Source organism: Henckelia pumila, chromosome 4 (assembly GCF_033568475.1).
Source record: "Henckelia pumila isolate YLH828 chromosome 4, ASM3356847v2, whole genome shotgun sequence".
NCBI classification, from domain to species: Eukaryota; Viridiplantae; Streptophyta; class Magnoliopsida; order Lamiales; family Gesneriaceae; genus Henckelia; species Henckelia pumila.
Window position 1 is genome coordinate 226,625,490 of NC_133123.1, and position 12,117 is coordinate 226,637,606.

Here is a 12,117-nt window from a genome sequence, read left to right on the forward strand (position 1 = left end):
TTGTTTGCCAAACTATCTAAGTGTGAGTTCTGGCTGGATCGAGTTGTCTTTCTCGGTAATATTATTTCTGGGGATGGGATTTTTGTCGATCCCAGCAAGATTGAAGTGGTTATGAATTGGCCTGGACTGACATCAGTACCTGAGATTCGAAGCTTTATGGGTTTAGCTGGTTATTATCGCCGATTCATCGAGGGTTTCTCTTCTATTGCCAAGCCTATTACCCAGCTGAATCAGAAGAATGCGCCTTTTGTCTGGACTGCAGATTGTGAGGCTAGCTTTGTTGATCTGAAGAGGAGACTGACCAGTGCTCCGATTCTTTCTATTCCAAAAGGTACTGGAGGTTTCACAGTCTATTGTGATGCTTCTAACCGAGGCTTGGGTTGTGTTCTTATGCAGAATAAGCATGTGATAGCGTATGCATCGAGGCAGCTGAAGCCGCACGAGACTCGTTATCCGGTTCATGATCTTGAACTCGCTGCGATAGTATTTGTTTTGAAGATTTGGCGTCACTATCTGTATGGTGAGTCTTTCGAGATCTTTTCTGATCATAAGAGTCTTAAGTACTTGTTTTCATAGGCAGAGCTGAATATGATACAGAGAAGATGGTTAGATCTATTGAAGGATTTCGACTGCGAAATCAAGTATTATCCGGAGAAGTCGAATGCAGTTGCAGATGCCTTGAGCCGAAAGCTTTGTTCTTTATCTCTTTCTACTATCGGTGTTTCTCAGTTGATCGATGATTGTTGCATTTCTAGTTTAGAGTTTGAAACAGATAGGAAGACTATCAGAGTGCTTGCTATTCAATCCGAGCCGGAGTTGTTTATTGCTATCAAAGAAGCACAGAAGTCTGATTCGATCATTCAGGTTTCAGTAGAGAAAGTCAGATCCGGACATCAGTCTGAATTCAAGGTTAGAGATGATGTTTTGTTTGTGAATAACCGTATTGTTGTGACTGATATTTCGGAGTTGAGACAGCGTATTCTCCAAGAGGCTCATTGCAATCGGTTCAGTGTTTATCCTGGAGGTCGTAAGATGTACAACGACCTGAAGAATCAGTTTTGGTGGAAGAGAATGAAGAGCGATGTTGCGAGATTTGTATCTCGATGTTTGAACTGTCAGCAAGTGAAAGTAGAAAGGAAGCGATCGGGTGGTCTGTTGCACAGTCTATCTGTTCCTGAATGGAAATGGGATCACATTTCTATGGATTTTGTCACGAAGCTACCGCGATCTGTTCGAGGATTCGATGCTATTTGGGTAGTGATCGACCGATTGACGAAGTCTGCTTGTTTCATTCCGTACAGGATGACGTATCTTCACGATCAGATGGCTGAGTTATATGTTAGCAATGTTGTGAGATTGCATGGTGTGCTGAAGTCGATCGTTTCAGACCGAGACCCTAGATTCACTGCGCACTTTTGGCACAGTCTGCAGGAGGCACTTGGTACTCGATTATATCTGAGTACAGATTATCATCCTCAGACCTATGGACAGTCAGAGCGGACTATCCAGACGTTAGAGGATATGCTGCGAGCAGTAGTGCTAGACTTTGACACTAGTTGGCAAGATTTTTTTCCTCTTGTTGAATTTTCTTACAACAGCAGCTTCCAAACGAGGTATGGCGCCTTTTGAGGCATTGTACGGCAAGAAGTGCCGATCTCCGTTATTTTGGGATGATTTGTCCGAGTCACCTGATTTGGGACCGGATATGCTTCGAGATATGGCAGAGCAAGTAAAGATCATTCAGACTAGAATGAATTCAGCTCAGGATAGACAGGAGAAGTATGCGAATGTCAGACGTAGACCTCTGAGTTTCGAGCAGGTAGACCGAGTATTCCTTAAGATTTCTCCTTTCAGAGGCACTGTCAGATTTGGTAAGAGAGGGAAGTTATTTCCGAGATTCATCGGGCCGTACGAGATTCTCGAGAAGTTAGGAGATCTTGCCAACAGACTTGCACTTCCTCCGTCTTTATCTGGTATTCACGACGTTTTTCACGTCTCTATGCTGCGGAAGTATCATCCAGATCCTTCTCATATTCTTCAGCCTGACGAAGCCAAGTTAGACGAGACTCTGAGCTATTATGAACTATCAATTCAGATCCTTGATCGGAAGGAGAAGCAACTCAGAACCAAGTTGATTCCATTGGTAAAAGTGCAGTGGAGCCATCACGGAGTCGAGGAAGCGACTTGGGAGACAGAATCCGACATGAGACAGCGTTTTCCTGAGTTATTTGGATGACATGAGTTCTTCTTACTGTCTTTAGTTTTTTTTCTATCTTATGAGTTGTGATTCTTATTGATTTTGATGACGAAATCTCTTCTTAGAGGGGAAGAATTGCAATGCCCCGATTTTATCTTAATTAAGATTATTTGAGATAATCAGAGTTTCCAGAGTTTGAGATCCGACTTGATTTTGATCAAGGTTTATTTTGCAAATTTTAGAAATTTCAGGGACTAAAATGCAAATATGGAGTTTTATATATTATCTTGACTTGTTTTGACCTCTCATTCACTCCATCTCCTCCCTTGGCCGCCTCCTCCTCCATTGAAACACCTTTTGAGCTTTTCAAGCTTTGGGATTTCAGTCCGAGCTCGATCCGTCCGTTGGAATTTATTTCTGAGGGCAGATTAGCGATCACTGCAGCGAGAGCTTCGTTATATGGTAAGTTTTTCTACGATCAGATACATTCTATTTTTTGGATGTTGTTAGAATCTATTGAGATTCGAGTATGTTGTTCTTGGCAGAGTTCTGATCGTTTATTATTTGTCGGTTTTGAAATAGAGCGTCGTTCGAAATTGTTATGATGTTTGGAAGTTTATTCGAAAATTTGGAGTTTGAGATTGGATGGGTTTGCACTATTTTTGTTGTATTAGCATTGTTATGAGTTAGTATCGTTGTTATACTGTTGTCTGTGTTTTCGGTTCAATCAGTTATAGCCGTTATGCCGCCTGTTTGAGTTTTAGAGATTTCGAACCGTTTCGAGTTGTTGAAACTTGGCTATTGAGTTTGATCCTCATTGTTGATCATCTTTTGTCTACGTACAGATTCGTTTGGAGTTGTCGAGCCCGGTGTTGACAGCATTGGATCGTCTAAGAGATTGGACGAAGAACGGCAAAGAGATTACTTGAGCCGTTGTTGTGGTTAGGTTATATAGTTCTGATGTAACTTTTTTATTGTAGCTATCCAGAGTTGGAGCTATTGAATTGAAAGGTAAAAGTATTCATCGTTAGCGGAATAGCATACTCGGGACAGTTGGTTCTCGAGTTTCCCTTAAAATCACATATTTGCATCAATACTTGTTCTAGCATGTGGAACTTGTATTTTGTTGTTGATTGAGTTTTGTTATATGGCTTAATGCTTTATGTTCTCTGATGCATTCATATTGAGCCAAACCTTTTATTTCAGCGAGCAGAACAACCTTTTTTTTTAGACGTTTTGGGGGCTATACTGTGAGTGGCCTGGGTGTAGAGGTTCACCTAGAGTCAGCATACTCCTTATAGTCGCACCAAGGTCTAGGGGAGTGGGATACGTGGCACCACCTTGATTGGGAGAGTCGGTGAGTCGTTACGTGATCTCTTTCTCGGGATCCCAAAAAGCACAGCAGCAATCCCTCGTTTATCAGAATTGATATCCCGATTTAAAGACATGCATTTCATTACGTTGATATTGATTACGTTGTTGCCTTGAAAGCATGTTTGTTGTTGTATTACTTGTTATGTTACTTTTACTGGAAATATCTTTCTCACCGGAGTTATCCGGCTGTTTCTTTTGTATGTGTACTTGGCAATAAGTAGGGCAGAATCAAGTCAGCGAAGACCTGGTTAGCATCAAGAGGGAGAGCTAGTAGTGGGACTCGGTTTAGAAGTCGTGTCAGCATGTCTATCTACTTTATGTTAGAACATGTTTAGTCTTGGATCTTATATGCTTAATTTGTTGTTTAATATGCTTAATTTGTTGTTTAATTCGAGATTAATTGTTTAGAACCGAGGTCTCACACAAGCAGTCGATTTAAGACTCGGACTTAATCTTAATTCACGGAAATTTTTCTAATTTGTTCAAAGGACTATTTTTAGAACAATCAAACATATTCAAATATTGACGGATTAATCTTTCGTAATTCTAATCAAATTTGAATGCATGACGAACTGTGAAAATTCAGTTTACACCCAAACGCATAATGAAACCGAATTCTATTTCTAGTCAGTTTTACACTATGTTGAATATCGAAGTAATCAAAATCGAAACCTCATCTGTCGAATTGGAATCAATTAACATGCAAGCAAATAATTGGCCAGGAAATTCACAAGACAAATATAAATTCGATAATCAATAAAATAAAATCAAGTCTGAAAATCTCAAATAAACAAATCAAGTTTTCTACATAAATTGTCTGGCCCAATCACGTGGCCTTGATCGAAAAAATAAAACTACTCAAATTTTAACATAATTCACAATCAAAGTTTTTAATCATGAATTGAAAATAAAAATAAAATAAAAGAAAGAAATCTTCTCCCAAGCAGTAGTCGCCTTCTCCCGTTCTCTGCGTGAAATTCTGGAACCGGGAACCCTCCAAAGATATTAAAATCCTCTATTTATAATGTTTGGATCCCCTAAAAATTAGTTTTCTTCACAAAATATAATTCTCGAATTAATCTGACTCCGCGACACACGCGCGCGTGCAGTTCTTCAAAACAGTGTCCTCTCGCCTCCTCTCGCGCGCGCGATATAGGAACTCTCCCGCGCGCGATCTGCTCTCGAATCTCTGGAATTTTTTTTGGCGCTCCCGCGAGCTAATGTTCTTGCTCGCGCGCGTCTTTTCTTTTCTTCATGCGCGATAACGCAACACATAGCGCTAAACTCATGTCGTTTGCGCTTCATTCTCTCTTGCTTAAGCGCGATTGCGCTTCATTCCTGCTCGTTTGCACTACATGTTGATGTAGTGCAAACAAATTCTTTAGCGCTTGAATTTTTTCTTCTTTTTTTTTCTTTTCTTTTCTTTTCTCTTGCTTTCAAAACTCTTTTAATTTTCATTTTTCCTACAAATAGAACCCGAAGAATGAAATGCACACAAATACAATAAAACACATAATAATACACAAACTAATATGAATGCACACAAAATAAACATAAAAATATCACGAACTAATGCATACAAAATGTATGTATCGGTGATCAGATGATTTAGTTTGTAAAATGACTTAGTTTGATGGGTTTTTTTAAATTAATGTATTGTGTGACGTATTTTGGAAATGAAGGAGTAATCTTTTTTTTTATTTTTTTTATTTTTGGTCATCTAATTTTTTTTGTATAATGATGTTTTTTTTGTTTTAAATTTTTAGATTTAGATTGAATCATTGTTGTACTTGATGATTTACATAAATTTTAATAATTGGAAAGAATATAAAATTTGGGTGATTAAAAATTTATATTCATAATTTTTTATTTTAAGATAAAAAAATATAATTTTCTTTGAATTTTGTACGTACTTTTCCGAATGTAAACAAACAAAATAAAAGCGTAGGATCAGATAAATTAACCATGGGAATACTCCTTGTGATTTTTTTTTATATCTAAATATTTAATTAATACTAGCATAATCGCACACATGTATTGCGTATGTATAAAATCATATAATATATTTAATATTGTATGTTATATATAAATATTATTTTTTCGATAATATATAAATTTATTTTTTTTTCATTTATAAAATAATATAAAAATAAATTAAAATGTATTTATCAATGTATCTTATCTATAATGTTAATTGAGAAAAATATGAAAATTTGAAATATCGAAATTTAAAAAAATAAACAAATAAAAATAAAAGTGTAATATTTAGATCACATAAGAGCAATTTCGGCAAATAAAAAGATGTTGTCTAAGAGGAAGATTTTTTATATATAGGGAGATATATAATTCACATATGTTAAATGAATTATACACTATTGCAATTCGTAAATTTTATTGTAATTATATTGTACCGTATGCTTTTGTTAACCAAAATTTCCATATAAATATTTGATATACGAATTATTTAATTAAAAACATATATTAATGTTTTATACCAAAAGTTTTAATGTAAATATTAAATGCAAAATTGACCCATCGTATTGAGCTAGCTTATTAAAATATAAAGATAAATGTATTCCATGCATCAAAAATAAAAATTTCACTGCATTAATTTTTCTACACGAATTTTTTTAATCGATGCCTCGGAAAGTGAAGTTGTGAAATAAACTTGACCCTTGACATTAATTGAATTATTTTTTGCAAGATACATCTCATCTTCAGATATGAAATAAACTTGACCCTTGACATTAATTGAATATTCCATATGCATAGTTCTTCCACCGAAGTAACTAATATCTCCCAACATCTTCCATTTGTTATCTTTGAAGGAGAACATTTTGCATTCAAATGTTGAAGTCCATCCACCTTTTTCAATGATTGACATCAATATGTAATCTCTTTCATAAAAAATGTCATCGGAATCAAATATTATTGCAAATCGTTTCATTCCTTCGTAAGCTAGCGTTTCGACATTCAAAAGGTATTTGAAATTCGACTTCTGTTACGGGATTTAGGAAAATCAATGAATCAAGAGCAACAAAGCAAACCATTATAAGAGGAGAAAATCTTACTACGTACGCTGACCAAGATATACTGAAATGTTATCCAGTATGAATGGAAACAATATTGGATTTTCACTTAAATAATGGAGTTGCAAACAATCTGTGTAAGTTAATTTGAACTTTGGATGAAAAAACTGGAATATCTTTAAATTAAGCTCCGTACGTCTTTCTACATTTTTCTTTGATGAAATATTCCGTATCAAATATTTTAGCAAATGATTTTGATACAAACTCAAATTTAAGGGGAGACAATGCTGACATCCATGTGAAAAATTCAATCAAAATCTCTTCGTTCAAATCTATCGCAGTTTGCTTTTCTGTGGATTGGTGATATCCTAAATTGAGATGTTTTTGTGAGGCTTTTAAAAATCAGACAATACTTCCATTCAAAATTTGTAATGTTATGATAAATTTAAAAAGTCTGTATATGTTCATAAATTATTATTGTCATGTACGTTCATAAATTATTGCTGTCAATGAATTGATCAAAATTCTTCGTCTTTTTTTTATATTGTCATTATTATTACTATTTTAATTTTTTATTTAGAATTTAATGAATCGATTTCAATGGTTTAATGGCCGCATAAACTTGACAAATTTGACACTAATGTTAAATGCTCATTATATTTTCTAATTCATACATGTATCTCCGATGTTACTTGATAGTTGATACATTCCCACGTTCGTTTGTTTTTCCTCTCATGAAGTCTTCTTCATCTGGTTTTGCAAAGGTGTGTAGAATAAATATGGGGTTCTTTTAGGATTAAAACTCTAGACATTGCTTTTTGCGTGAAAATAAATAAAAATCATGTATAGTTCTAGGTTTCATTCTTTGGGGGGTTTTTTTTTTTTATGAAATGTTGTTTTATCCATTTCTCCAGGCTTCGGTAGCAAATTGATCATTTGATGATAGGGAATTTGCCAAATGAAGAATTTTACAAACGAAGGACTTCCTCATAAGTGAGATTCCTCAATCAATAGTTTGTTGCTAAATGAATATAATACTCTTACCACTGCCATAGATCAATAAATTGTGCGTTGGGCAGGGCAGATATTAAAAGGTTTAATTTCTCACATAAATCAATCTGAACGTGGACAGATGAGAAAATTGAACAAGGTGATCAAGAATTCTAACATATTGGGTTGTGAAATCCTAACAAAATCAAATCTTTAAGCTAATGCCTTAAATGGCTACAGTAACTGTAGTCAAGTTCAATTCAGGCAGACACTGGATCTTGTTTGCTTGTTTTTGACAAAACATGGGTAAAAACTTCAGAATTATGGTTTAGAGAAAATGGTACAACTGCAAAAAATGATTTTGTCCAGGTCTCATCTACATTAATTATGCATAAGACCGAAAAAAAAGAGCAACAAGTGAAAAATCAAGTGATCTAATCTTCATCTATCAACATGGCCTTTTCATCTTGTTTTTCCTCACTTTGTGGGACATGCTCATGAGTTTGGCAACCGTCGTTCCGTTCAGTGTTACCTGAGATGAGATACAAGAATTAGAATGATTGGCTTAGCAAGGCCAGGTCTCAAACTTTTATTCTAAACACAATTGTCCCACTTGCTTCATATTACTCGAAATGAAGCACACGGAGAAGTTTCTCCATGCGAAAAGGGGTAGGACACGGTCATAAGTTCCTCGTTATATGAACCAAACCATTATAAATGAATGAAAATAATCAGATGGGAATATGTACCGGATTCACTAAATATGACTCCACCGGAACACAATCCTTCCTCAACTTTCATGAGTTTAAGTGTCATCCTGGGTCCGACTTCTTGAAGTTTAATAGCACTTTTATTAGAAGCTCTGTTAACCCTACCAATGTCTGTCGGTAGACTTACCGTGGCTGCATCGTCATCCACTTCGCTTTCCGATCCATAACCAGTCCTTGAAGAAAGCAAAGAAAGATGAGCAAAAAGAAAAGAAAAACATTCAGGATACACTTGCTTAAGTTTGAAAACCAACATTTAGTAAAGTTAGGCAACACAAATGGATCCAACTTTCCAGTGTGATTCAATTGGAATACAATATATTATGGAAACTAACCTTTAAATTAAAAACTATCACCTTAAACTAGGCAACAAATTTTTCGAACTCCAAAGATAAATTTCAAAAGCAGGATCGACTTCTTTCCTGATCGCAGTTCCTCTTCTTCCCTACTTAACATTCCCAAGTCCCCGAGAAAGAACAGAATTCATGGAGGACGTTCAAGTTGTAGATAGGATGTAATAGGGGCTAGGATTCAAGCACAAGACCAAGTTTTTTTTAAAAAAATCCCAGGTTACGAACGTGATTGATAAATATGTTGAACAGACTAGCAAAACCATCATCCTAAAACTGAACCACATCTAAAGCCAATTAACCAATTTAAATGATTCAAAAACCTATTAAGAACTGAACTCCACAGGGACAAAGTATAACTCATTTTACATAAACAAAAATGCAAAGTGTATCATGACTACTTTACATTTATCATATGCCTTGTGACCTAGGTCCATTACACAAGGAAACAGGGTTGTGTGTGTGTGTGTGTGTGTGTGTGTGTGAGAGAGAGAGAGAGAGAGAGGTCATACCTTGTCACAAAATCACTCACATCCTGAAAACTTCTCAAATCCGGCACCTGATGGTTCTGTACAAACTTCCTAATTCTTCGAGAAACATCTACAGGCTGCAACCTGATGGAGTATTGCCGGAAATCGATAAGGTTTGTGTCTTTATTATAATTAAGTAACACAATCCTTTGGCACGACGAAAGTTTGACCTAAATCATGTAAGATGGTGAGATGCAAGTCAACACTCAAGTAGCTATTAAATCTGGGTGACAGCTTGCAAAACTCACAGTATTTATATCGATGGCAGGAAAAATGTTCTGAAACATTATAGTGGTAAGCTTTAGATGTTGCTCCCCTGTCCCAAAACCAGAGAGTACTATCTAGAGAATTCAATCAAATAGCTCGGTATACCATCAAACACTAAACAAACTATCGTAAGATAATTTGGGAAAAATTATGATAATACCAGGGGTGGGTTTTTGAACAGATCTTTAGGGCATCTCGGACGCAATTGAGAATGAGCAACATCAGAAGCTAGCGAGTATTCATGTATCTTGAAGGTAAGAGTTGGGCCTTGCGGTGCCCTTGCAATCCGCAGGTATGGAGCGGATTCAGTTTTCGACAAAATGAGAAAATGTGTAACACCCATGGGCCCCGCAACATTCAAGAAATCTTTAAGATTATTTCGCTTTTTTTCCTAAAAAGGAATAATGATTAGCCAACAGCTAGCTGAGTCAGAAGAACTTTATATCCCATATTAATATAATTATAACCAGAAAGTAAACTAGATCTACATGCAACAAATTTCTGCACAACTTATCATTGTGCTCAATACTATTTGAATGAACCCACAATTTGTTTCACAAAAGGCTTATAGACTTCTGGTGCTCAATGATCAGCTTCAGAAGAACATGGTACTTCACATTTTGAACAACCAAATTCTCGAGTATTTTATAGGACTTAAACAACAAAACTATAAAATGACCAAAAAGGCACATTTGAAGGTATAGAAGACCAACTATCAAACCTGCATGTAACCCATGGTTGCAATACAAAACCATATATAAATATAAACAGATAAAACACAGATTGTTGAATTCACATTTCCTCCCGAAATGATAAAGTAGCCATATCCCGATTGATGCACACAACTATTACCTGTTGCTTCAATTTCCAAAACCGAAAGCACGGTTTCACAAAATCGCAATTTATTGAAAGATATCTAACTAGAAAATCGGATTATCATTCTCAATATTAACCACACAGGGAAAATGCAGATTTTTTAAACATAAACCAACACCTACCTTGAGCTTTAGAGCAGTGAAAGGAAGCATCAATTTTCTCAAATCCATTTGCAGTTGTCGAAGTGGGCCAGGCAATTTCCCACGGCAAAAAACAAAACTTTTGGGAACTTTATCACCTGTTACATGATCTACAGTCGGCTCTTTCTTATGAATGGGCTTTACAAAAGGAATCCTCTTCTTCTGAATTATTTGAAATAAAAACAGAGATAAATAACCAAAATAGGGCAATTAATCATCAAATTAAAAACCTGAACATTAAGCAGAACGAAACTTATACAAGCAAATGAGTTTTCGATAAAAGCGTTGCTTACATTGCGAAAACGAGCCATCTGGGTTTGTGAAGCGAACTAATTTCCTTCCTGGCTCAAGCTTCAATATTAGCAACAAAACCGAGAATTAAAACAAAAAAAGATTTACCTCTCACAACACATATATCGATTTCTCGTCCGGTTGTTCAAAATTTTAGGGTTACGGCAAGAGTTGAAAAGATAAAACAGAACGGATCGACTTGAACGCAGGTTTTCTTGTTGTTTAGGGCCTATAATAAAATTGGATTTGTTCAAAGCCCAACACCAAAAAAAAAAATATTCAGGTCCAAAAACCGCTTAAATAAATATTTTTTTCTAAAAGCTAGTTGTTTTGTTTTTTTTATTTTGGGTTATATTTCTAAAAAATATAAAATTAAAAGCACTTTTTAATCCTTATCTAGATACTAACACTTGAAAAAACTAAACATAATGTAATTTGTAAAAGACTTATTAATCCCATTTAAAAACTAATTTATAACCAGACTAAATGATCCGAGTACTGTTATTTCTTGGGTGAAAGCCACATGTATTTTGATTATAGTGGTTTTTAGCCATGTTTTCAAAACCGGACTAGATCGATCGGAAATCGATCATTGATCCGATCCGAAACATTTCAAAAAATCGTTTCAACGGTTAAACCACTCAAAACCAGTTGAACCAGTCAAAAACCAATCCCAAGAACCGGCCAAAAACAGGTTATTGATTATTTGAAATTTGTACTCAGTTAAAAATATATTAATTTATTTATTTATTTTTAAAAATATAAATATAAATATAATTAATATTTTGAATGTATTATATAGTTATTTATTTTCCAAACTATGATAAAAATATTTTTTTTCTATTTATATATATATTTTAGTTTTAGGTTTTCAAAATTTAAAAGATATTATTAATTATAATATATTTCCGGTCCGATCGTCCGGTTAAAACGATTCAACCGATTGAACCATTTTTTCAAGGTAGACCGATTCGATCACCGATCTTGTTATGAAAACACCGGTTTTTAATTTGTTTTACATTTGTAGTAAAAGTGAACAAGTTTAAGTGTTTAACTACTTGCCTCAAAATTAGACATGAATATATGTTGAAATAGTTAACAAAGTAAAAATAATTTCCAGTTTTAAGAATCTTTTAAAGATTTGAGCTAACGTAATTAAAAACATTTAATACATGAAATTTTGAAATGAAAAGTGAAGAGGTTTTAACAACATTAAAGTATACTTTGAGATGTATCAAAATTTAAGACGGTGCTTAGAATGCAATGCACCTTTCACGCCTAGCTGATTTTCTTTTCTTGGCACAAA

The 12,117-nt window shown here is 34.9% G+C and overlaps 1 protein-coding gene across 1 annotated transcript; it reads right to left on the reverse strand.

The window, feature by feature from the left end:
* Nucleotides 1–7,769: 7,769 nt before the first annotated feature.
* Nucleotides 7,770–11,005, reverse strand: LOC140864664 (peter Pan-like protein). Its single transcript, XM_073268957.1, has 7 exons — nt 10,814–11,005; nt 10,503–10,682; nt 9,665–9,895; nt 9,486–9,578; nt 9,220–9,407; nt 8,340–8,533; nt 7,770–8,122 (listed from the first exon to the last, which is right to left on the reverse strand). The coding sequence occupies exons 1-7, from the start codon at nt 10,829–10,831 to the stop codon at nt 8,025–8,027; spliced, it is 1,002 nt and encodes a 333-aa protein (XP_073125058.1). The 5' UTR covers nt 10,832–11,005; the 3' UTR covers nt 7,770–8,024.
* Nucleotides 11,006–12,117: the final 1,112 nt, after the last annotated feature.